Source organism: Piliocolobus tephrosceles, chromosome 10 (genome assembly GCF_002776525.5).
Source record: "Piliocolobus tephrosceles isolate RC106 chromosome 10, ASM277652v3, whole genome shotgun sequence".
In the NCBI taxonomy this organism is placed as follows: domain Eukaryota; kingdom Metazoa; phylum Chordata; class Mammalia; order Primates; family Cercopithecidae; genus Piliocolobus; species Piliocolobus tephrosceles.
This window is the reverse complement of record NC_045443.1, coordinates 24,014,432-24,042,081: the sequence shown is the minus strand read 5'-3', so window position 1 is coordinate 24,042,081 and position 27,650 is coordinate 24,014,432. Positions and strand designations below refer to the sequence as shown.

The 27,650-nt window shown below is 34.6% G+C and overlaps 1 protein-coding gene across 7 annotated transcripts in view; it reads left to right on the top strand.

Annotated features, from left to right (window-relative positions):
• SOX5 (SRY-box transcription factor 5) overlaps nucleotides 1-27,650 on the top strand; it is a 1,029,303-nt gene that overhangs the window by 795,496 nt on the left and 206,157 nt on the right. For all 7 annotated transcript variants that reach the window (XM_031936285.1, XM_031936283.1, XM_031936282.1 and 4 more), the window contains one exon: nucleotides 16,164-16,250. In XM_031936285.1, the coding sequence (XP_031792145.1) occupies nucleotides 16,164-16,250 (87 nt within the window). The remainder of the gene's footprint in view (nucleotides 1-16,163; nucleotides 16,251-27,650) is intronic.

The window sequence follows — 27,650 nt, the reverse complement described above, 5'->3', positions numbered from 1 at the left end:
AAACTTGGTTTAACTTGCAGAGAGAAAGTGAAAGACAGAGAAAGGTGTCTATATGAAATGCCCTGGAGAGAAGCAGAACTCTAGTAAGGCAACATTTAGGCATTGAGTGTGACACTGTATTAACCTTTTTAATGGATGTATGTAATAAAGTGACATGTAAATGGAGCACAAGGGGAGATATGACACTATATCTGGAAAAGGATAAAACAGTTGGTTGAATACTGGGCTATTATAGCAGTTTGCAAACCTTGGATAAACTCAGTCAGCGGTTGTATAATTGGTTATTCAATCCCGACCCTTGTTCACAGCTCAAAGCCAGGAACACTGAGACCTGTTGCCAATTTGAGTGAATATAGTGACTGTACTCGGCCGGGGCCTAACATTGGAGCCAGGCCTTTTCCTGTGGGCTGGTTTCCACCATGTCTGGGACTGGCTCAGTGACAGTAGGTCTTTTGTTGTGAAAGGCTGGCTGGTACTCCCCTCCTTTGCAAAATGTCTAACAGCTACACAAATATAAGAAAATAGGAAAAGGGACTTACTGTAGCTTTTCTCTTAGTAATTTAATGTGGAGTTATTAGTTTTTCTTTTTTTTGCTCCATTTTTGGGAAAGTCTGTGTTAAGTAAACTTAAAAACTGATATAAAAGCTGCTTCTAGATAAGAATTGAACCTTGGTAGTCCCTGATTAGAATATGATATGTATGAAGAAATTTATAGTAATCTGATTCACAAAAATGGATTTCTAAGTAAGAGATTTTACTTTTTCTCCTTTCTCTTATGAAAGTTCGTGTACTGAGAAGATTGTTTTTATTGATTATCTCCACTGTGACAGAAAGATATAGTATGCTTATAAACCTGTTATGTATTTAACTTTATAAAACAAGCATCCCACTTTCCCTGCCCAAACCAACTGAATAGAGACCAACAAACTAACCATTTACTGTTTGTAGTCTAGTAAAACTTGAGAAATAAGGCGGTGAAGATTTTGATTTAACTACATGGGATAAAGAATGCCCAGTCTTCTTACACTGCCCAGTTCATAAAGGAATCTTTAACAAGCTTGTAGTATTTGTCAGTTAGGTGCTGCTTACTGATAGGAGGACAGTTCCCAGCTGCAATCAATTATGCTTCTATTATTTCTGTTGTTTAAACCTGCCTAGGAATACCATTCAGAGAATTTCACATAATGTGTATAAATTCCATAACAAAGTAAAGAGCATGTTGGAAAAAAAAAATTCTGCAAAAAGAATTTTTTTCCTGAGATTTTTAAAATAATCTTTTTGTCACTCTCTCCCCTCCTAGATTCCACCTTACACACCCAGCATTTATGAAATCACACACACAGTGTTTGATTTAATGCAGGGTTGCAATTCAATCAAGAAATTGCTGAGGTCATGTAAAATAAGTGGCTACAGTACTTTTTGGCTCAGTTATGGCCTTGATAATTCAGGGTTTTGTTTTTGTTAATTGAGTAGTAGTCGCCTGCTTTGGGTGGGTGGGGTAAGGGGGTGCTCCTAAATATCTTTGACTATACATCATTAGAAACAATTTGGGGACTAGAAAGTGGTGGTCTGGCGGGAGGGAAGAGGTCAGTTTCTGCCATGGATAGGAGAAACAGAACGAGGTTCTGAAAACATGACAGGAGAAAGGAAATTGTTTTTTGATAGAAAATTAATCATTGAAAAGTGACTAGTTATTGTGAGGAAAAAAAAAAAAAAAAAAAAAAAGAGGGAGCATTTAACTTGAAATATATGAAAAAAAGCACTATAGAAACTCCAACAGAGGCCTTTAATGGAAAATACACCCGGCCATCTCATTATAAGTACATCCCTGGGAGCCAAGTGTTATGAGCACTAGTCAGAAGGTGGTATTATAAAAAAATTGATTATAATCAAGCTGCATGTATTTAAGCTTAATAAAAGTATTATATGGAGGTACAGTGAGTATCATGGCATAATAGAGACCTCTTAGTATTGGATTGTTCATAAGTATTGTATTTCATAATGTTGATCTTCAGAGACCTTTACTTCCTGATGGGAAACCAGGAATTTATAATGGTAAAGAGAAGATCACAGAGTTATAGACTGGCCCCTATTAACCCCAGAAAATACAGTTCAACATGTATCTTATCATCTTAATTTCTCAAATATTCTTCTAGTTTATTTTGTATTACAATATTGTATATAACAAACAGATATCTCCCTTAGGTCACTGTTTGTAATTTAGTAAATTGTAGGTGTCCAACTGGAGAGCCTAGAGCTGCTGGTGAAGAATGAATGCTTGAGATGCCTCATTAATTTAATGTAGGTAAGAGCTGGTGGGCTTAAAGGATTTGGTAGTAGCCCCATAGAGAACTACCTACAGGTAATTCAAATAGTGTGAAATAAACTTTTTCCCCTCATTTTTTTTCCCTTCCATGCTGTGAAACTTCACTGATCATTATTTTTTAAGTATTTTATATGTCACATCAACAACAGAAAGGCCAGAATATGTATGGAAACAAGAGATTCAATTAAGCTCAAATCAGGTACTTTTAAAAGGTGCTGGGTTTAGTTTTTAAACACCTTCATTTGGCACAGAACTCTTCACATGTTTGGAGATTTGCTTTTGCTGCTTCATAATTTCTGAGGGTGCTACTCTATAAGCTGAACAATTTGCTAAGAAAAAAAAAGAGAAAAATAAATAACCCAAGTTTTATGTCTAGAATTATGGACTAAAATAATATATTGACACCTACTCTGTGATAGGAGAACTTGTTAGATTATGTATCTACTTTAATGTAATTTAAACATTTCGGAAGTTTTCTTATGAAGAATTTAATACCCTCATTATACGAAGTAATTTATCTTTTGTTCTTTGGTAGCTACCAGGGAACAATGGCGTTTTTGTTTCTTTCTTTAGAAATGAAACATTTTATTTTTAATCTCATAAATGTATGTTTTAAGTAGGTAATATGCCTTTCAGTGTTGATCCCTGTCAAGTAATAAAGATCAATTTTGATGATTATAAATTTATTGCAATGACTTACCTGTTTCACTTCCCAGATTTCTTAAGTGAAAATATTTGCCTTATTAAAAAAAAAAAAAATGCAACTAGGTGACGAGCAACTACTGTAGTTGGAATTTCAAGTTGGAATGCTTGTAATTTCATTGAAAATCTCAACTCTTATTATTGGAACACTGTAATTTGTAAGAATGATTCAAATATTTGTTTCTAATTTATCCTAATTATTAGCAATGTTTCATTGAAATCATCTCCTTTGAAGAATTGGGAGACATTTTCCAATTAGTTGAGGCCAGTGAAGTTTTTTTGAAACTTTCATATTCATCCTGGTGTTCACTTTGGGTGAGAGATCTAATTGTTCTGTAAAAGAGACCCTGTTGGGCTGAGACAAAACTGCCATAGCAGGTTCTTGGGTTTTTTGTTGTTGTTGTTGTTGTTGTTGTTGTTGTTTTCAATACCTTAGAGAAGATTCCCAGAGGTATAGACACCTTTGAGTTTCTGACATGTGGAACACAGACCTTCAAGGCTTTAAAAAAGACCCTTTCCAAGTTTGTAAAAGCTTGTTCTCTGACCCCAGGTCAGAAAATTGGGTGGTCTCTTATTTATTGGACTCATCTATCCCTTTGAGATGAAATACTGATCTATACCTTAATTTTTTAGCTGCTTATGTTTCATTGCATTTCACAAAAACCCCTAGAATGTTGTAAGTAAGCATTTTTCTACCTTTTAAAATGCCATTCTTTTAAATGGGTGATTCATTAGGAAAGCGTGGAATCCATGGCGTAGTATGGTGAGCATCCTTGGAGCGCCCCCTACCCCACCTGCTATTTTTCTTCAGATACATTCGTAATGAGGGGTTGAGTTCAAATTTTATGTAAATATTATACATTAACGGTACTAAATACACGTGTGTGAAAGAGAAAGATTTAAGTGATATGTATCTACAGATCTGTGTCCTTATCATTTATTTTATATATATAAAATAAATTATATATGTAATTATATAAATTTATATATGTATATATAAAAGAGTGAAGATGTTCAACATTTACTTCTGAAAAGATCAGTGCAGGAGAAATAATATTCAACAATAATCTTTCTCTTACCTTCCTCATATTTCATTATCCTTTCAAATATTTATATATCATGATTTCCTCTCAGTTGCTAGATGTGAGACATGATTTTATGGACATTACTCACTGATGTTTTTAAGAATATAGAAGGAATTATCATTCAAAATGTTGTTGTCCTGTAGAAATCCCTGTTAGTTATATTCAAGGTATGTACACTATTTTATTTTCTACCATGCCACCCTTTCCAGGATTCATAGTTTCTGGTCCTGCCATTCCCTTAAAGAGTTCACACAGGGAATTTTCTGAATAAAGAGGACATTATCTCATTTGTTCTTCTCTGATTCATCAAATTACTTGTAACATGATTCTACCATTCTTCTCTGAACTTACTTCACCTCAGCTCTTAACAATTCAGAGACGATGTTCTGGTCATTTGGCTGACATCTCAGGAGTTTCTCTTTTCTGTTTGCAACTTACATAAACATATGTATGCCTTTTATGTGTATAGTGTGTTACGTTGATGAAAATATGTATGTGTATGTTTCTGTTTTTTTGAGACAAGGTCCATTCTTGCCCAGGCTGGAGTGCAGTAGCACAATCTTGGCTCATGGCGGCCTCTACCTCCCAGGTTCAAATGATTCTCCCACCTCAGCCTCCCAAATAGCAGAGACTATAGGCACTCACAACCATGCCCAGCTAGTTTTGGTTTTGATAGAGACGAGGTCTCACAATTTTGCCCGGACTGTTCTTGAACTTCTGGGCTCAAGAGAGTCTCTTGCCTTGGCATCCCAAGTGCTGGGATTACAAGTGTGTTTCTAATATGTGGTCACATGATTCATAATCTCTTTAAGAGTTATGCAGAATCTTTGATCAAAATACATCAGTAAATCATTTTCTTCATTTTCTCCTATATAATAGATAATTTATGTACAGTATTATCTCCTTAGTAGTTTTTACTGCATTTTACTTTGGCTTTTTTTCTTGCATTAAAAATGTTACATTTCATGAAGCTGTAAAACAGCAAATATATTGGAATATATTTGAATTTTTTGTTGATAATATTTAATATTTAATTATAACTCATGATAGTGTGGTGTTAGTAAAATTCTTTTAACTTTCTGAGAAGAATTCGGTAGATTTCACTCTTTCACATCTTAGTCATTTTAATTCAAAATTTTAAACATTTGTTGTGATGCTTTTATCCATATTTTAATAACCCAAGTCAGTGTTTTCATCAAGGAATTACCTCAGGTCTTAGAAAAGTTCAGATTCCTGAGATTCAAACAAAATATAATGAACCATACTCTCTGATGGCCCTGGAATTTTGCATTTTAAGAAAGCCTCCTATGATTTTGAACTTTAGGTGAGTAGGGTTCAATTCTATTATGCTCTTGATAATATCTTTCATGCCTGGAAAAATCTGTAGTATATATTGTGTGTTGAACTAATAGTCTCTGCTATTCTTATCCATATAGTTTAAATTTAACTTTATATTGTTTATGTGATTCCATTATTTTCCTCATTATAGACAAGATGAGAAATTGCTCCCATTTTTGGTTGCCTAGTAGAAATTTTTATAGCAGGTTTAACGATGACCAGAAGATTACTTCAGAACTTTTACTTTATGGGAATGCTGCTATAGTGGCATTTAGAAAAGTCTGTCTGCACATTTATTTACTATTCACTAATTTAATAATTTGAGTAAGGCATCATTAGCTCTAATTTTGCCTCAATAAATGAAACATTTGGAAAACAACTCAGTGACACTATAGCAATTTGAATAAATGGTTTTAGTGATTGTCACAATTGGTATATCTTCCTCAGGAGATGGTGAGTTTCCTAAGGTACAGAGGCCATGTCTTTGTTCTTATCACAGTGCCATAGTAGGGGCTTACCCAATGACAGTTAGATAAATGAATGAATACACAAATAGGATATGATGCCTCTTGATCCTTTGTCTCTTGTGTATGTGAGCATGCATGTTTGTGTGAACTGTGCCAAATGAAGATGGCCGTATCTATAAATAAAGTGTATTTTAATTTTTAAAGTAGTCTAATAGTTCTAATGGTACTTTATGCCATTAAAAGCAAAGATAATACTTTTCATAAAGTTCAGAAATTAAATTAATATGTCAATAGGTTATACATACCTAATTTTATACCCACTGCCTTTATCATTAAGAATGGGAAGTCTCTGGTGATACAGGAAAAGTAAAACTCCACACTCTGCTTTTCTCTTTTTCTAAGTATCCAGGCTTCCTTTAATTATTTATTGTTGCTGTTTGTTTGCTTCCTTTTTATCTTATTTCACTTATTCCCTCTAATATGAAAATACTTCTTCCAAGGAAAACTCTAACAGGCTTTTTTTTTTTTTTTTGCTGTTTTACACTTTTGACTTCACAGCAGCATCATAGCTAACACATGACTGCAGGTTTCATTGTTGATTAGATTGTATCAAAGTTTGTGAACATTAAATGCCCTTTTGCAAATAAAGCTATTGTATTTTCTTACCTAAACTTGCTTTGAAAATGACAAAAATATGAAATTCATGAAAGTTTACAAGAGATCATATAATAACAAATTGTTAAGGCAGGTGGACTACTTTGGTTGAGAAGGCTATATATGTATATACAAATTTTAATACATGATTTTAAGCAAATCAGAGGGTTTTTTAAAATTTTGAAATCCGATTTTATGTATTAGAACATAAACATATAACTTGAATTATAACTAGCTTTTCAACTCAACTAGTCAACTACCTGCATATCACAATCTTTGATTTATCATATGAATCATGTCAGCATTTATTGTTCATGTTTTCAGACATCTGACAGGCTGAGATTATAATTTCTTTTCACATATGTTGTGATGGAGAAGAATCAGGATGTGTAGTGGTTTATCAGGCTGTATGTGCTTTAATTCTCACTTCCAGTGGTAAAACATTCTGTCATATTTTTTAAGTATTGAAGTTCTTATTCTAATATATGTTAAATGGTTTTCTATTTCTATACATTTTGCATCTTCTTTATCTCTTCCACCCACTTTCACAATTTTGAATAACAACAAAATTCTGCAAATATTAATTTTTGTTCTCAACATGGTCTAGACATCCAATTACACAAAGTGACTATGTGAATTCACTTTTTATAGTAGGATAATTGCTTCATTTATAATTCAAATACATATTTAGGTAGTTTTTTCTTAAATATATCAGGAGGCATATATAAGTTGCTCAGAACTATGCACTTTCATCTTTACTAAGCTGCAACATGTTTAAGATATCTTAAGTTTTTCCTCAGTTTCTTTATAAATTTGCCTTGTGAATTTAACTTTGTTTTTAAATGCCTGATTCTCATATACTTTATGCCATAATGTATAGCTTATAGTTCTTATAGTATTCTTTTCTATTTTTTTGTTCTATCTCACATGTACCCAGTTGAGAAAATACTATTTCAAATGGAATATATGGAAAATAACAGAGTTATTACAATTAGTCTGTAAGAAAGTTGGTTATTTGATGGATGAACAACAAAAATAGTCATGAAAATCTTTTGTACGAAATATTTTAATTTTTATAAGTGAACTGTTATGGATGCATCATAAATCTTTTTCCTCCCAGTATTTTATCAAGTTGTTTTTGCTTTTTCATTCTGCTCCTCTCGCCTTAGTAACTCTCCTATTCTCCACTTTCACCCTTCTCATTGTAACTAATAGCTAGAATTTGATTCACGTCTCCCCACCCACACTCTGCTGACATCATAAATTATTTGAATCCAAATGGACAATATTCATTAGCTGTGCACTTTACTGAAAGAGCCTTACACAAGAGTGCTGCACTCTCCCATTTTTATTAAAAGTTAAAATGTTTTTGCTGTCAGGAGGGTTGGGTGAGTTAGCCATGATAGAGGACAGGGCTCAGTGCTAATATATAAAAATAATAACTATTACCATTGGTTGAATGACCCTGGGAAAGAGCACTACAAAGCTATTTGTTGTTCCCTTTCACTTGTCAACAGCACTGGCTTAAAAGCTTTGGATATCATTGAGGACCTAATAGAACCTTTGGGAAGTTAGAAGACAACTGTCAAAAAAAAAAAAAAAAAAAAAAAAAGGCAAAGATTAATTGAGCAATTTTGTATTTGTGCTGTTTAAGGGCATTTTATACATTAACTTAATAGAAATGACACCTCCCCAGTCATTCATACTTACTACATTCCTTTATCATCTTTATTGATATGATCAAACCGAAGAAGTCAAAGGAATGGTGGATAACCAAACACATTAATAGTAGGTTGTTATTATCATAAAAATGGGTACGAGTAGACCTGTCACTCTTTGATGTAACTTTTGATTTTGGGATAGTTTTCGTAACAGGCAAGGTGAAACATATTTTACTTGATTTTTTTTGAAATTATTTTCTTAGGTTGTTTTATAGTAAGTTGTAGTTGTAATGTTAGTCAACATTTTTGGGTGTCACTATGTGCCTAGCACCGTTTTAAGGGTGTTACATAAATTATCTCATTGACTTCTCACAACAACCATATGAAGTAAATGCTGTTATTGGCCTCTTTTGCAGGTTAAGTGAATGGAAGCATAGAGAGGTTACATTACTTGCCAAAGGGCACAAAATTTGATAAGTGATGGAGTCGGGTTATATGTGACATTACATTATCATTGTAAATATTTAGTAGTAAAACATAAAGGAAGATCGAGCTAAATCTGGAAATCATGTATCAGTGTGCATTTTGTTCATGAGTACTAGCTCTTCAATTTCTTGTTGAAATGCTTTTTGCTGGGATTTAATATTTGAACTAAGAACAAAACAAAGTGTTGTAGTCTATGTAAGAAAATGCAGTTACTTTGTGAATGATGGAGTGGATGAAACCATCATTATTCTATTACATATGAATAATGCCTATCTTTTAATGGAGATTTTTGTGTAGAAAATATGTCTTGTGAGGAGTAAACCTAAGGTTATTGATATGTAGTAATGATACCGTATTGATTATGGCATAATCATGTGATAAAAGACATTCTTCTAAAATGTGATGTAACACCGATTATAATTGAGCAGGTTCAGCTGAAGCAACAAGAAAATTTAAGCCTATGACTAATGATTTAAGTCTTACATTACATTTTTCTAAAGACTCCACACTAAAAATTGTAAAACTTGAGTCAGCCAAAGACGTTTTTTTTTGTATTAACAAGCTCTCATTAACTTTCAAGTGGAAACAAACAAATATTTTGGCAATACTAAACGTAAAGTATTTCCAGAGCTTAATTCACTTCAGGACAATCACATATAAAAATGAGGCTTATCTAAATCTTAATGCTATGGAATTTCTTGTGTGTTTCTATTGTTTGTTGTGGTATGTGTTATATTACGAATTTTTTAGAGGGAGGATTCTTGCTATGTTGCCCAGGCAGGAGTGTGGTGGCTATTCACAGGTGCAATCAAAGTGCACTACAGCCTCAAGCTCTTGGCCTGAAGCAATCTTCTTGCCTCAGCCTCCTGAGTAGCTGGGACTGTAGACCCACCACTGTGTCCAGCTTATTTTTTTTATATTTCCTAGAAGAGCTTGGTATTTCCAGTGGCAGACTAGCTGTAATACTTGACTAAGGGGACTCTTTTGGGGCCATCTGGTTTTTAGTGTATAAATAGCTTTCCAGATATGTAAAAGTCAATATTACTTACACTGTGCTGTTTAATATTTGCTTCCGAATACTGTGTAGATACGCAGCTATTGTCAACATGAATTGAACTCTTACTGATATACGATTTCCAGATTTAGCTCAGTCTTCCCCTCAAAAATAATTTTATTATAAGTAACTTAATAAATAGCAACATATGAAATGTAATTAGCCTTTTGAAGAAAAATAAATTTGGTTAAATAAATGCACTAACTTGTGTTTACTCTTCAGTTTCATGGGGCTACCAGATGAAAGCTTCTAAGAGTAGAACATCAGGTTAACAGTGCCTAATTTAAAGAGAGATTATCGAGTTAATAATACCTAGCTCTAACACAGATTAGCCTCCAGTACCCCCTATCAAATAATTACTAATTTAAGACAGACGAAGTGAATAAAACAGAACTACAATTTCATTTTTCAAGAGTTTGGCCATCTATTTAAAAAACTTTGTGGTAGTATGTAATATACTGTCAAGAACGCTGAACTGGAAATTGGACTGCAAATTCTGCCTTTATCTTTATATAGGTTTGTGATAATAGCCAAGTTATTTAGCATCTCTAATTTGTACTTTTTTAGTCTGTAAAATGAAAAGTTTGATCTAAACCAGTTATTACCCAAATTGTATTGAGCCATACACACAGTCATCTCCCAACACTAATTTCCTTGGTCAAATATATTAAAAATACTACGTAATCTGTAACTAGCTTAAAAATTGCCAATCTGTTAGTACACAAAATGATCTAAATCTTGTAAAGAAGAAATATAAATTTGTTTAGTGTTAATTAGATTTGCATGACAATCGAATGTTTATGTCATTTTAGTTTTAAGTAGCCAAACCATTTATGTTCCATTTATGTCAGATATATGTTTTCCTCAATTGCTTTTATGAAATGCTTATTTAAATGATGTATAAAGACCTTTTCAGCTCTACAATTCTTATTTTATGACATGAATAGTCTACATATGCTTTTACCTTTTTGCTTTGAAGGAGATACTGGTATATTTTGAAATCTAGTTCCCTCCAAAAGACAACTTCCATTCCTCAATGTGTACACTACCACATGTCAAGAATAACACAGCTTAGTTTCAGCTACAAAATTAAAGTATAAACAGTGATAGGTTTGGTATGACCTAACTCCTTCAACTTTGTTTAAAAGTCAAATATTATGCATAACGTACTTTTTGCTTGTTCGAGTTTTCAGTGAGCTCTGCCACAGCAGCTGAAGGGAGATTAAGAAAAAAAAAAAAAAAAAGCCTACATAAACACAAAGCAAATACCTGAGCTTGTGTGTAAAGCTACTGCACTGGAGCGAATGTGGTTTAATTCTTGGCACTGGCAGCTTGTTGGAGAATTACAATATGTTGGCATGAGTCTCTAGGTCTCATTGTTCCAGATGAGGGAGTCGGTCTTAAGAGTGTTTGGCACTGAAGGGAAAAAGGAGTGAGAGTTATAGGGAATGAACAGGCCCTAAAGAGGCAGGATGTTGTTGTAACAATGGCTGGCACAGTTGGGGGGGCCATTCACTGGTGGGGATTGCCATAGGCATTGATGTGAAGAAGCATATGTGAGCAAAAGAGGCAAGGGTGAGAAGGGAAAAGCAAGCAAATGTTTCAGAAGGGTCCTGTTGGCAGAAAGAAACAATAGTAATCCAGTTAGGCTCATCTTAATATTAGTATGTTGATGATGAAGGGTATATTTTATTTCTAAATTATATTACAGCTTACTTCCTAACTTATTTTATTTTCTCTTTTAAAATGTATGCATTTACCTTTCCCCTAAAGAGACAGATCCTTAAATTAAGAGAACCTGGTTTTATATTCCATCTATTCTACTTACTGATGAGCTGATGTTGGGCAAAGCATCTTTCTGAGCCTTAGTTTCCTCATCTGCAAAATGGATATAACAATTATATATGCCACTGACAAAATTGTATCTGGCAGCATTCTGTAAATGGAAATGCTATGCAAATAATAATTATTAACTCACACTTATTTTAATATAAGGAACTCTAGTTCTTACTTTGAAGGTAATCATGATATTCTAGCACTTGGGAGAATAAACTCTCAGGAGAAGGAATTTTTGGGAGAATCTTTTAGAGTTAAGTGAAAAAACATGATACATCTTAACATGAAAATAGATGAAACTCATAAATATATACACCTACTGTGTACCCAGAAAAATTTTAAAATATTAAAGAAAACTCTAGAGTTTGAACATTTGCGAATAACTAGGCACCTTACATACCATATTCATAGTACAAAATGCGATTCTATGTTTGTGCATTTTTTAAATCTTATTTTAGAAAATTAAATGTTTAATAGATAAGTACTATCTATTCACTCCATGAGCAGTGAAGCAGCACTTACATAATTGTGTCAAATTTCACTTTACTCATATTCACACATTAACAAACAGGTGTATTGTAAATATTGGGCTTCTGCCATTTGGTCCTTTACATTTGGAAACATGAATTTTCTACTGTATCTTTACCATTTTCAGAGAAATTTAATCACTGCTACATGTCCATTCTTTGTGCTCATGGTTATGAGATCATTTCTTACTGTTATTTCAAGAACTACCAATGGAAATTGTAGCAGTTGGTAGAGTATTGAATGTGGATTTTTTGAAGATCTTTGCTTTACAGAAATTCAGACAGAGGGCTGAAGTGGGTGAAATGATGTCTTTATGATCCTCTTCCCTCCTCCCCCTGCTCCCCCCCCCATCTAGCCAGTGTCACTGTCTTGGAGAGAACCCAGGTTGTTTGATTTATAGCCCAATATTCCTTCTACTATATAAGTAAAAAGAATCATTTCATTGTATATCTCTGCTATATACTCATAGGTTGTCACTAAATTATCCAGAATCCTATATGGCAAGGCATGTAATTGGACCACACCCTGAAAACAAAAACTATAAAAAAGCCTACCTTTTAATTCCACAGTTGCTGCTCATACATATGTGTTACCCTAGAATGTTTATCAAGTTTTTACTTCATCCATCCAAAGGAGTTAGTAAGAATTGTTTTTGTTTTTCCTACTATCCAGGACTGTTCTGTAGATGAAATGAGGGAGAGTGTATGCATGTGCGTGTGCGTGTGTGTGTGTGTGTGTGTGTTAGTTTTGTGTTGCCATAACAGAATAACACAGACTGAATGATTTATAAAGAAAAGAAATTTATCTGTCACAATTCTGGAGACTGAGAAGTCCAACGTCAAGGTGCTAGCATCTAGTGAGGACCTTCTTGCTGCACCACCCCATGGTGGAAAGCAGAAGAATAAGAGAGTGCAGGCACAAGTGACAGATGGAACTTGTACCCTGAAGCCTTTCTCTAATCAGCCTTAATCCAGTCATGAGGGTGGAGCCCTTATGACCTAAATACCTTCCATTAGGCCTCACCTCCCAACGCTTTTGGATTAGGGATGAAATTTTCAACACATGCTTCTGTGGGGACCCATTCAAACCATAGCAATGTATGTGCTGCAAAGAACAAAGATTTTGGGATCCAATAGGTAGAATTGAGCTCCACATTGGGCAGGTCATGATAACTTCCTAAGTTTTGGTTTCTTAAATGGTAAGACAGATGTACCAATATCTAATTCAGCAGATTACTGTGAGAAGTTTGAGATACCACATGTAAAGGACCTAGTACTTTGCTTAGCACTTAGCCCTCTAAATAGTAGCTATTATTATCATTTTGTTGTTGATAAGAGAGTTAGCAATGTGTAGGAAAAAAAAAAAAACTTAGTTCAAGACTTCAATTCTGCCCATTACATTTTGTGGAACCTCAGAGCAATTCTCTTTTTTCTTTTTGCTGGTGCTTCTTCATCTCTTTAAACCTGTAACATAGATGTAATAACACAATTTAAGTCTTCAATTACTTATTATCATTAAATGAGAGAATACAGATTAAAAATCTCTAGCATAGTTCTTGGCACGTAGGCTGCTAAATAAATGTATTTTAATCTGAATTTAAAGTATATACCTCATCCAAGTTGTAAGTATGAGTGTCTTTATTCATCCACAGACATGACAACTGTGAGTTAGGTATGTTTCTGATTTTACATTTTCAAAATAACTTAGTCTTAAATAAGTTATTCTTTCTTTCTTTCTTTTTTTTTTTTTTTTTTTTTTTTTTGTAGTGTGTGCTTAAAAGTCAAGTACTTGAACAAACTGGCTCTGTTTACCAGCCTTATATCTTTATGCTAGTTAATAAAGAGGCCAGGAATGTTCTGCAGGTTTCAGAAATCTGGCTGCTGTTTCTTTAACTCTGCAACTTAGACAGAAGACTTCTGTTTCTTTATGAGCACACTACAGTGAATATTTTGTCTAGCTGCAGGGGAAAAGCTTTGTCATGGACTTTGCAGACAATAGCCTTAAAAGTAAAATGGTCTGCTTTTGGTGCCTGGAGGTTCAGGGGCCTATTGTTAGTGCACAATGGATTTCTATTGCTGCATTCCTGCTTTGCAAAGGTTTGTTAGCTTTTAATGACTGACAGTACTCTATTGCAAATACCATATTGGCTGTGCCCTGTTTACATGCTACTCAAGAATTTTTGTAGAGTGCTGGAAAAAAGAAACAGTGGTGTTTGTTTGACCTACTCTGATAAGGTTTAAGAAATAATTTTACTCTCAAACTGTTTACTGGGAATGTAGAAATGTTGGAAGTATTTCAAAGTTACTTTTAAAGCCTCAATGAAGAGAAATATTGGTTACAATATGAAGATATTTACTCTGTTTTATGACTCCTAGAGTTGCTGTTAATATTCTGAAACAATCCCACAGAGAAATTGGGATATTTTAAGAAAAACTAAAAGTAAATTCTTCAGTATTAGTTCCTTAAATGTGAAAAATAGAGCTATGTGTTTTGTTCCGAAGGAAAAAATTCATTTTTCGTTCATTCATTTCAACTGCATTCATTCATTTCAAATTCATTCCATAAGTAAATGTGCATATATTAAGTTGTTGTAAGTGCATATACATATTTGCACATATGTATATATGTATACATATAGACTATGTAAAAAAGTAATCATTCAGAGCTTTTCACCATTTTGTTTTCCACAAGTTTCTGACATGTGAGACAGAAGTGTTCCATATTGTTATTTTTTTTCCCAAGGAAAATTGCACCTCTGCTTTGTTGAAAATTCCACACAGGCTTTTTGACTCTGCTAGCTGACTGCTGTAAAGATGGGACCCTGGAAAAAGTAGATAGCATTAACTAAACATGATGATGAAAACTCAAAAATGCATTTTACTGTGGGGAAAATTAACCAGTTTCTAATAATATTATGGTCTCTAGGCCAGAGGGTCTCTTTGATAAGTGAACATGTATGCCCTTTATGCTCCTAGTAGGAGATAAACAAATGCCTGAACAAACACAAATACACATAAACACCAATGTGGAGAATGGCAGTGTATGTCTTAGATCTATATAATAAGTGTGGGTATTGTTATTTAGATGGAGCATACTGGGACACTTATCTTTTAGTGCATTCCATTTTCTAAGTGAATGCTGTGCTAATCGCAGGATTGAAAGCCATTGTAATTGTGTACCCATCTAAGTGCTGACAAGAATATACAATTATATTGTTTGAAACTGAGTTTAATGTTTGGGAGTTTTTATTAGCATTTATATTTACTTATACATTAAAGTTCAACACAAAAGGAAAGGTCAAAAACTATGTTATATGTAGAAACAAATACCAGACTAAAGCAGAACCTTGCTTTCTAAAATGTGTGTGCCCTGTCCGAACACAGGGCATTGTAAAAGAGTGTGATACAAATCTGAAATAAGCAAGTAATAGGTTTCCATTATATAGGCATTCCTCACTTCTCTAGATTTTGCAATCTTTTTAAAGCTTCTTTTATACCAACTTTTTTTTTTTGCTTATGTTCGCGGTACTGGCAAATCTTACCACAGTGTGCTTACCGCCACATGATGTTAAACACATATTATAAAGTGGATGTAATTGTAAACACACAGAGGGATATAATTACATGTAGCAGATTTAAGAGCTAATTCTTTGCCTTTTTTTACTCCGCATTTTATCAACATAATTATTTTTTGACTGCAGACTAACACCCTGAAATTGACAAGCATCCATTATAGCAAGAATTTGTTCACCAAATTGAAAAACAATGAACTGCAAGGTTTATGTGTACCCATTGTCATAAAGAATTAGTATGGCTTTGTTCCGCAAGAGGAAAAAGCTAATGATTTTGAAACAGCAGGTGACAAAACACATTCTTTTTTTCCACCCCTGTTATCAGTTTTTTGATGAAGCCATTATAAAGTGGGGCTGGGATAGGATTGGCCTTATTTTTAGCTGATAGACTTTTAATGAGCTCCATTGTAAGAAGAGTCATGTTGATTTGCTTACTTCTTTTTTTCTTTACTTAGAAACCCCCAGTATTGAAAAGCTACTCTCAAAGGACTGGAAAGACAAGCTTCTTGCAATGGGATCGGGGAACTTTGGCGAAATAAAAGGTAATATAGTGTGATTATTTTGATCCAAAATGTACCAAAATGAAGTTGATATTCTGGAATATTAATGGTGATAAAGTACGTCTGCCCTCACCTCTTCTGCTGCTTGCATTCTATGTGTTTGTGGTTTCTTCTTTCTGTCTTAAAGGAGGACATAGCAGGGTTCTCATATTCTTTCTTTCTTTGTGCCTTATGGAATAAATGATATGTTGTTTTCAACAGAATCACCCCACTATACCTCTAACAGGCTCTGATTTTCATCATTTAAAAAAAATTAAATTTTCATCATTTAAAAAAATTAAATTTTATAAGTAAGAATGTACCTACAGCAAGGTTAAAAACTGTGTTGTGTAAGATAATTTTGTACATTGTACATATAAGAAATATGGGTGTGTATAACCTAAATTTAAAACCAGAAATGATGAATAGGGAGAGCATAATAGAAAGTTGTTTTGTGCCAGTCAGGGTAACAATTTTGTTTTGGTTTTATTTGAATCAGCAATTACATCCAACTAAGAAAAGTTCTGTGAAACTATTCATAGCTTAATAAACTCCTACTAATAACAAGGGGAGAAGATTTAATTTCCTCATATAAAATAAAAGCAAATTATCCTTTCAATTAATTTAAAAGTATGTTTTCTCAAAACATGGTAGGCAATCTATGGTTTTCTATTTGTTGCTAGTAGGACACTTAAGATTCTGAGCTCTACAGTAGGATTTTGAGAAAGTCAAGATACTTAGTCATCAGTATAAAATATTTAGTTATTGGTTATATATTACTGTGTATAGTTTTGGTAGCGGCTAAATATATATTTAAAACATCACCAGATTTATATTATTATACATGTGAAATATGTGTATAAATAACTTTTTTGCATATGTGTGTCTGTGCAAGTGTTTTCCCAATGAGAGAAGCAATTTTCTCTCTTAAGGCTTTACTCCATCAGTGTATCCTGGAGAAAGGCAGAGCATCGGTCTTAAATGTTTGGCCTACATGACATTAACATCTGGATATCTAAACACTTCCGCAAAATGTTTTACTATATATTTCACTTTTCATGCAAGTCATTTGGAATTACATGTATTTAGGCTACGATTACTTGTGAAAGGGTGATGAGAAATTGAATTGGTGCTAATCAATAAATTCAGTAAACAAAATCTACAATGGAATCAAATTCAAATGAATGAGAATTGATATGCCTTAAATAGCTTGAAGACAAAGTTTAAGGAGAACTGAGAAGTTTAATCTTCAGAGGCTGCAGGTCCTTGATATTATTTTGATGGATTTTAACCCATTTACCCCTGAGGCATAGGATGCATTCTCCAAGGTTTTTTATTCTCCTCTGACCTAGGTAATAACTTACAGTAGAGCAGAGAAGACTGCCTTTTCCAAGCCTTCTGATCTCATTCCAATGGAGGACAAACATTTTTTCCCTCCCTCATTTTCCTTCACAAGTCAAACTTAAAAGCAGCAACAGCAGTGATGACAAGCTTAGAGGAAAGCTCGGCTGTCCCTTTCAGGCTTGCCTTGGGGGTTAGTTTAGGAAGCTACAGTACAATCACAAAAGAAGTTTCTGTCTTTAATTTTGAGTTTTTTAAGCTTCACATTCAGAGTACAAGTTAGGTTATTGTCCTCTGGTTCTGTTCAAAACACTGTTTTCTGATGCATTTTAAAAGCAACTGTAGGTCTTTCTTCTGTTCAGGGCATGGTTATTAGGTGTTCAACTCAGGTTTGGCAGTAAACCTGGAAAACGGCACTGGGTTACTTTTCCTACTGACTGCCCATGACAGTTGCAATTACTATCCATTGTTCACAGGTGTTTAGAAAGTGGAGAGGATACAATAGTGTGTTACCCTCTGGGGGTAAGTGAATTTGACTTAAAGGTTCTTGGGGGGTCAGGCACAAAGATTATGTAGGGCCCAGGAATGTAGTTTTCCTGCCACTTCAGAAGTCAGACAAGAACAATGGCTTAGTTGTTTAGGAAGTAATATTTTGAGGCAAATAAAGATGTAAGTCTTATGTTCTCCTATACTTGTTTAGTTGAGGGAGGGAAGAATAAGTAAATTTTTAAAAAAAATCTGAATATATGAATGTATTGAATTATTATTTATTAAGGTTAATTTAAAATAATGTATTTAAAGAGAACCTTTGCATATGTTAGGATGTTTCCAGCCTTTGCAGTATTCACAGAGCCTTGGTGTGCATGGAAACTTTTTTCCTCCATTTCTATTAGCCAGTTTCCATTTAATTTTTAATTAGTTCCAGGAGATGTGTGAGTGAATGAGTGTGTGCGTGTATGTGTGTGTGCCCTTTTCCCTTTTCTGAATATTTCATACTATAGCCAAGTGAGGACTGAGCTCTATTTTTAAGTGCTGCTTTCAATTGCTATCAGTGAATTCGTTTCAGAGCATTTGGACAAATATTACAATCATAGCTTGGAAGGGTTTAGAGAGGTGTTTCTTACTATTAATATTCAAAAAGTAAGAATGATAGACTTTTTAAAATAGGAAAAATGAATAGCATTTGATTTGGGGAGTTTAGCTATCAATAAATAGTTGTCATGCCCACTTAAAGTCAATCTCATTTTTCAAGAAACAATGTGAGTTAGTAAAGGTCACCTACTTCTAAGAGCATAAAGTTATTTTTCATGTTAGATTATTTTACCTGTTAGAATTTATGCGATTTTATGCTCTGGTACTTTGGAAATGTGAGTTAAGTTTTAAAGTTACGTTAGAAACAATCCTCTAGCAAACACATGAAAAGGACACTCGATCTGGTTTTGCAGAACAAAACAGTTTGACTGAAAAGTTCTGCCAACAGCAGTCAATATATGCTATAAACTGATTAGCTGCCCAAAGGAATTATTTGTTTCTTCTTTACTTGTCAGCGACACAGTATAACTGGTCAGTTTACAGAGACTTTTGCCCTTATCTATAGCAGAAGCACTGAGTAACAATAATGTGAAAGGTGAAGAAATATACTTTAGAGTCTCATAGTTATTGAGTGCAGAGGGAGAAACAATGCCTGTACTCCAGTTGGCAACCAATAGTCACACACAGTTTCAGCTAGCATGAAATTCCATTACACTGAAGGTCATTGCATTGGTACCTCACCTGAGGATAGTATCTGGGGATCCATGTTGGCTTTAACTAATCTAAGCAGATCATTTGTTTTTCAACAAAGTAATTGCAAAATCTGTATTTTGCTGACCTAATATTTATTTGTAGAATTATAACACAAATATCTGCATGCAGAATACTCTCAATTGTTATTATCTTGATAAACGCAGAGCTGTGTATGGGAGGTTCTCTGGCCAAGTTACTTTAAAAAATTCTAGACCAGTTTCTCTACCTGCCTTATTTCAAGAATTTTTTAGAGCCTGGTTTGTTTCCCCTCAGAATCTCTGATGGATTCTTCTGACCCTGGTCACAGTGCATTAATTCAGGCCCACAAACTGTTGGATCTGTTTTTAACAAAAGTGCCAGGGGCATTTGATATAATTCAACAAATGGTTCTTTTGCAAGGCTATAATTTTGTGTATTCTAGAAGAAGGGCTATAAAGGCAAACACCAAATACCTCTAGAACTGCCAATAAGGGATTCAAGGAGATAATCCATTCAGCAATACTATAGCCTTTCAGAGCTCATGAATTAAAGACATATGCAATGTAGATTCAGTGTGTGGATTAAAGTAGATAATCTTTTAGGTGGCATGTAAATGTTTGAGATAGAAGATATATAGAGTCAGTCAGTGGCTTGAAAGGGATAATTATGTCTAAATAACATTAGATGATTTGAAGAAAGCAGACTTAGAATAGGAATCAGATCCTAGGTAATATAAGTTTTATAAATTTAAAACATGGAAACTAATATTTCAGCATTTCAATATGTAAGGATTTATAACACCTCTAAAGTTGTTTCAAATATGTTCTTTTAAAATCCAGTAAAGCTTTAAGAATCATGTGGTTTACGAATCGTAATCTTGTGATTATTACATTTGTGCATTAACCTAAAACATATATATCTGCACATTTTTACAAAGGGGTTGGAAATGTTGATTATTTTCTGAGAGATCTGTTGGATCTGGAATTTGTTCAATACAAGAGTCAGCCATAAGGAAGGTACACAACATGTAGTCATTTACTTCTAAATAAAGTAAATGTTTAATGTTTTTAATCTACTAAGCTTGTTTTATAGTTCCTCTGTAGTTGCTTATGAGTAATGTTTTCACTTTTTATAAAAACTATTTCACAAGAACTAAAGAAAGACTGCTGGCGCGTAGAATATAAGTTTTCAAAATAAGTTTGGCAATGTCTATAAAAGCAAAGAGTGACTACATTTTCTATAAACCAGTAACTTGCTCTGTCTCATAATGCCAGTGTCCTCATGCCAATGTGTAATTACAGCTAGTGATTGGAAGAAAAGGATGGGTCACTGTTATCTCAATTCATCTGTATATTGATAGACCAGTTCACAATTAGGAAGTTTTATATACTGTGTACTTTTTAAGGTACTTAATAATGTGTGTTTTAAACATATAGTTAATCAAATATTAAACTCTTACATATTTAATCTGGGTTTTGTATTGGAAAAAATACTCTCCTCAATGTGTTTCTCATTTAAAAATGCATTCATTCATTTAAAAAAATCGCTTGTTTGACAAGCATAAAGATTCTAAAATTAAAATAATTATAAACACATTATTTGTTTTCTTGTAGATATGAATTCCAAAGCTTGTTTAAATACTCTCCAGACTATTGGGTAATGCAGTTAACCTAAAACCTTTTCCTGTTTTGTAGTAAAATTTACTAGGAAAGCATGGTATAGCCACAGTGATTTGATGTTATGTGGGCTGATTCTTCCAAGCACTTGTGGCAATTGGGCTACCACTTTTGGTTTATTTCCTCATCTACTCATTTTTATTTCCTCATCTACTCATTTTTGAAAAGTTGCCGATTATGATTTATTGCCTGCTACTTAGTGAACATCTTCTTACAGGCACTGTGTAAACATCTTTCTTACACAATTATTGTGACATCATCATTTAATTCTAATTTTATGTATGAAGAAATTGAGACTCAGAAACTAATTATCAAACACCACATACTCTAGTTGTGGCAGAGTCAAAATTTGAACTGCCTTTAAGGGCTGTGTGTTTTATGTAACGCTTAGCGGTCTGTCTTCAACAGAGTTTGACTGGGTGATCTCTAGAATCCTTTAAAACTGGAGAGACCTACCAAACCTGGATGAAGAACTTCTATAATTTGCCTCCAAGATACTCTGTCCTTAGATCTGCCCCTAGCACACACACACTCAGTTTTGTATTGTTCCCTGTTTACATATTGACCTGTCCCTTGTAGACTACCTAATATTCTGTTGGCTCAAAGTTTGGAATGTAGTGCATATTTGAGGAATGAATGACAAGTAAAAAATGCTATGTTTTGGGATAACTGTTACTGACTACATTCCAAATGCAGGAGATTTAATGTGATATTTTAAAATAATGGATTTATGTTTCAAGTACAATAAGTAAGTGGATGGAATAGTCTTGGAAAAAGTTCCTAAAATTACAGTCTCCATTAAAAGGCAAAATATTTTAATAAGATGTTTTACAGAGCAATACTTTTTTAAAAAGGTAACAAGAATAACCCTTTCACTCACTATAGAAATTATAATGTGTACATCTCTTTCATAATGTCCCAGAAACAAAACATTCACCATGGGGCAACTGTAGTGAAGACTATAGCTACTTGTTAATTATTTTATTCACTCTGATGGTGTCACCCTTAAAATGGAAAGTTTTCCACATTCGATATATTTAAATCCAAGCCAAGGCCCACCTTTTAGGAGACTGAAGCAAAAACAACACTATCTTGTCAAAATAAATCAGAAACATATTTAAAAAGGTAAGAATACTTACAGTATTAGCAGGGTACAAGATGTCAATTAATGTATACTCAGTCATGTAAGAAACTATAGTATTCCTTACATAATTTTAATTGATTCCAACTTCTGAAGGATATCTGTATTGCAGTAAAGAATATGTAGCTAAGGCCGGGAGCAGTGGCTCAAGCCTGTAATCCCAGCACTTTGGGAGGCCGAGGCGGGTGGATCACGAGGTCAGGAGATCAAGACCATCCTGGCTAACATGGTGAAACCCCGTCTCTACTAAAAATACAAAAAACTAGCCAGGCGTGGTGGCGGGCGCCTGTAGTCCCAGCTACTCGGAGGCTGAGGCGGGAGAATGGCGTGAACCTGGGAGGCGGAGCTTGCAGTGAGCCGAGATCGCGCCACTGCACTCCAGCCCGGGCGACACAGCGAGACTCCGTCTCAAAAAAAAAAAAAAAAAAAAAAAAAGTAGCTAAATTTTATCAAAGTCTGATTAAATTCTTTCTTAATGTAAAGAACCAATTAATAGATGTTTGAATGTAGGATAACATAACAAAAAACACTCCTTTCATGAGCTGTAATAGTGCCATTTTTATTTAGCCTTTTTGATGAGGGGAGGTCTGCCTTTTCTCTTTCACTGGATAAGAGTGCTCCTGAGAGAAGCTTCCCTTATACATTTAGACTAACTTAGTTTTTATTCATTTTATTTTCAGTTTATTCAACAAAAGCTGTTGTCTGTCTTGCCATGTGGTAGCTCTGTAGATATAATGGTAGCAAATACCATTAGTATTTAGTAGACAGATTCCCGCCCTCCGAGAGCTTATAGCTTAGTAGTAGTTCTTCATCAGGCGGAATATTAAAAGGCAACACAATGAATGATTTTTAGATGTTTCAAGTGAAATACCAGTTGAAAGTGACATTTCCATAAAAAAATTAAACCAAGTAAAGTCTTATTCAAATTGTAACACTAGTAGTCTGACAAACGCGAATAATAAAACAAACAAAACACCTTTGCAAAGATACTCACTTTGAAACAAAGAATTAAATTTTTGGTAAGTTTTTTGAAGGAAGAAACGTAATTAGTTTACTTTTAGCTCTAAACTTCTAGGACATTTTTTTCTAAAGTGAGTCTACTTTTACTTTTCCTTTATTTGGACAATAGTTCCCAATGGTTTACTTTGATTTTGATGATTTGACTTCAAGCCATTTATCTATTTCATTTGGGTGGAGAAAAGCAATATTGGGGAAATAGTAATTTTTGTGTATTTTGTCTTATTATTTCTATGTTTTTGAGATCATCTTTAATTCAACCCTGATGAGGGTTATTCTTGTGCATAAAATTGTACAGTATCAGCTAACCAAGGACTTTTCTTTGTTCTTAAGTTTATTTATTTTATTCATTCAACAAGTGGTCATAAATCTGTATAAAGGTATCCACTATGTGTTAGGCATTATTCTGTAGATGCTAGAAATACAGTGTTGAGCAAAACAAATTATAATAGTATCCTATTATCATAAAGCTTATACTCTACTGGGAGATACAATAAATAAATAAGTATATCAATAAGAATATAATATATAATGCCAACTACTATAGTATAAAAATTGGGTGATGTGGTAGAAATTAAGCTGTGATTGCTTTTATGATTCCAGTGGTCCGCGAAGGTCCTCCGAGGAGCTGGCCTTTAAGTTATTACCTTGGATAAATTTGATTGTTTTTTTTTTTTATCTCTTTCATTTAAATTTAAGCTATCTGAAGGCATGCATTCTTTTCTGGCTTGTACTCGTAGGATCCTCAACGCTTAAAAACAGTATGAGGCATATGGGAGCTGCCCTGTGAATATATGCTGAATGAAGTAAAGAAAAAAGCTAGTCACTTAAAGAGGATGATTTTGCTCCACCAGGGGAAATTTGACAATGTTTGGAGATATTTCGGGGCATTATATCTAGGAGAGAGGGTCCCACCTGCATCTAGAAGATAGAGGCAAGACAACTCCCTATGAAAATTGTCTGGCCTAAATGTCAATTGTGCTGAGGCTGAGAAACCGGGATCTGGGGGAAGAGTTTTCTGAGAGTAACAGTTAACATTGAAAGGTCCTATGGTGGGAGCAAGTTTGCATATTGGTATCAGAGGAACTCAAAGAATCATACTGACAAAAGAGAAAATAGGAAGAGATGATGCCAGGGAAGAAGGCAAGGGCCACACCATTCTGGGCTTTGTAAGGGTAGGAGTTTGCATTTTATTCCATGTGCAGAATAAAGCTTTGAAACAGTTTTATACAGACATGTGACATGACTTGATTTACCTTTCTCAGCAGATAACTATGAACGTTTGGAGAATGGATTTTAGTAAGGAAACAAGTAGAAATAGAGACAGTAGCTAGAAAACAGTTGTTGTAGTACAGGCAAGAGATGGTAGTGGCCTGGATTAAGGAGTAATAGTGGAAACGAGATATAGAGACTAATTTATAATATGTTCTAAGGTTGATCAATTTCCAATGAATTATGTAGGGAAGATAAGGTAGACAAAAAAATGAACACCTGGATTTTGACCAAGCAGTGTATGGATGGTGTATTAGTCCGTTTTCACACTGCTGATAAAGGCATACCCGTGACTGGGCAATTTACAAAAGAAAGAGATTTAATGGACTTACAGTTCCACATGGCTGTGGAGGCCTCACAGTCATGGCGGAAAGTGAAAGGCACTAAACATGGCGGCAGACGAGAGAAGAGAACCAGTGCAGGGAAACTCCCCTTTATAAAATCATCAAATCTTGTGCAACTTATTCACTATCATGAGAATAGCGTGGAAAAGACCCAGCCCCATGATTAAATTACCTCCCACCAGGTCTCACCCACAACACATGGGAATTGTGGTAGCTAAATTCAAAATGAGATTTGGGTGGGGACACAGCCAAACCATATGAGATCATGATGTCTTTTGCTGAGCTGATGATGACTGAAGCTGGTTCCTTAAGGAATCTGACATGTGCTGCTTCTGTGGAATACAGAAGTATAAATGACTGCTATGCCTGCAGTTTTTAGGCAGGAGAAAAACTGAAACAATATTTTTGTGTCTTACTTCAGTTATCTTTCATTCGAAGGGGACTGGAGCAGGACTAGCATAGATTAAAAACATACAAGAATGCAAATAACTGAAACATGAAAATAAATTACTATCAGTCACACACAAGTGAACTCATGGCATTAGCTATCTGACTCAGATGGAACAAGTTCATATATACATGACTCTGTCTCCATAGGGTTATACACTATATAGACACACACATATATAAGTTATGACTCTTAAAAACCTAAATCTAGGTGAATAAAGAGTAGCTCCTTTTTGGTGGGAGACCTCTGGAGTATTCCAAGGATCTAGTTAATATTCCTTTCAATTTTCTAAAGTCAAGGATGTCTTGTGACTCTTGCTACTTTCTCCGTTGTTTGCAGACCACTTACTAAGTCCTCTCTGAACACTTGGGGATGACCATGAAGAACATGATAATTTAGAGGTGAAGCCGTGGGATGGACTTCTTCATCTCAGTTTAGTACTTTTGTAAAAATGGGGAAGATTTCTTTTGCAAAAGCTTATTTTTTTGGCTCAACTCTCTTAAGCCAAAACTAGAATTCCTATGCATGTTTAAACTTGAGAATGGTTTAAAGGGAAGAGGCTTTATTCTTTATGTTGTTCATTAAACAGTGTTAGATGATTTGCTATATGCAATGCATATGCTATTTGCCATTACCTATAGTAGGTAATGAGGATAGAAAAGTCCATCATTTACAGTTGCTGCTATTGCAGCTACCTCTCCTGATTTTGGGAGAAAAATGTGAACATAAGATAATACAATGCAATGATTCAATACTATAATAAAGATCTACACATATGCTGTGTAGATTCCCAAAGAAGAGAACAACTGTCATCCGTGGAAATCAGGAAAAGAGCCACAAAAAACAAGATGCATGAGCTGGAACATGAAGAATGAATGTTTAGGGAGAGACTGGGCCAGGCAAGGCACTTGTTAAGGATGGCATTTGCAAGTGCTCAGAGTGTTGGTGGTGGGGTAATGTTAGAACATTCAGTGTGGCTAGAATTTAGGATGCACAGAGGAAGTGGGAAGATTAGGTAATACTTTGAAGGACCTCATTAATTCATAAAAATGACTTGACAATTTTTTTCTGAAGCCAATTGGGAGCAATTGGAGGTCTTTCAACAGGGGAAGTGACAGGACTAGACTTTGACATGACATGACTTTGTTATCTAGGAAGGTAATTTTGGTACCAGTTTTAGAGGATAGGTTTGTACAGAGATCAATTGATGGCAGGAAGTTCTATTTTAAAAGTTCTATTTTAAAAATTTGCTACAAAAAATCATGAAAAAAAGATGACAAAAATGGCAGTGAAGATAGAGAAGGGAGGCTGGAACAGGAGCTCTAAGTCAGTACAACAGTGTTTATGTTATCACTTGCTTAAAAGGCATTCTTATGGGTTGAACTATCCACCTTCCCATACCCACCAACCCTAATTCATATGTTGAAGTTCTCATGCCTAGAACATCAGAATATGAACATATTTGGAGATAGGATCTTTACAAAGGGAATTAAATTAAAATGAGTTTATTATGGTGGATCCTAACCCAAGATGACTGGCATCCTTATAAGAAGAGGAAATCTGGGCCGGCGCGGTGGCTCAAGCCTGTAATCCCAGCACTTTGGGAGGCCGAGACGGGCGGATCACGAGGTCAGGAGATCAAGACCATCCTGGCTAACACGGTGAAACCCTGTCTCTACTAAAAACTACAAAAAACTAGCCGGGCGAGGTGGCGGGCGCCTGTAGTCCCAGCTCCTGGGGAGACTGAGGCAGGAGAATGGCGTGAGCCCGGGAGATGGAGCTTGCAGTGAGCTGAGATCCGGCCACTGCACTCCAGCCTGGGCGACAGAGCGAGACTCCGTCTCAAAAAAAAAAAAAAAAAAAAGAAGAGGAAATTTGGACATGGGTACGTACAGATCAAGACAATGTGAACACATATGGAGAAGACAGACATCTACAAGCCAAGGAAGGAGACCTGGAACAGATCAACCCTGCTGACAACTTAATCTTAGACTTCTAGCATCCAGAACTGCAAGGCAATTTCTGTCTTTTAAACCACTCAGTCTGTGGTACTTTGTTATGGCAGCCCTGGCAAACTAATACAGAAATATTATTGTATACGCATAAATCTGCATTATCGAGGATAAGACACACAAAAATTAATAATAGTGGTTACCTTTGAAGGGGCAGTGTTGGGAGCAGATCTTTTACTATACACCTTTATCATCATTATTTACTAATATGAACATAATAATATTGAAACATACAATTTTAATTAAAGGAAAAACAAACCTATGTTGAGGAAAAATTACTGTGATTGATTAATATCAATGCAGGGATGGGTAGTTGAGAAGGAAATTGAAGACATTAATATTTTAGAATGCTGATTAGTGATAATGCTTTAAAATTACAGGAAAATGG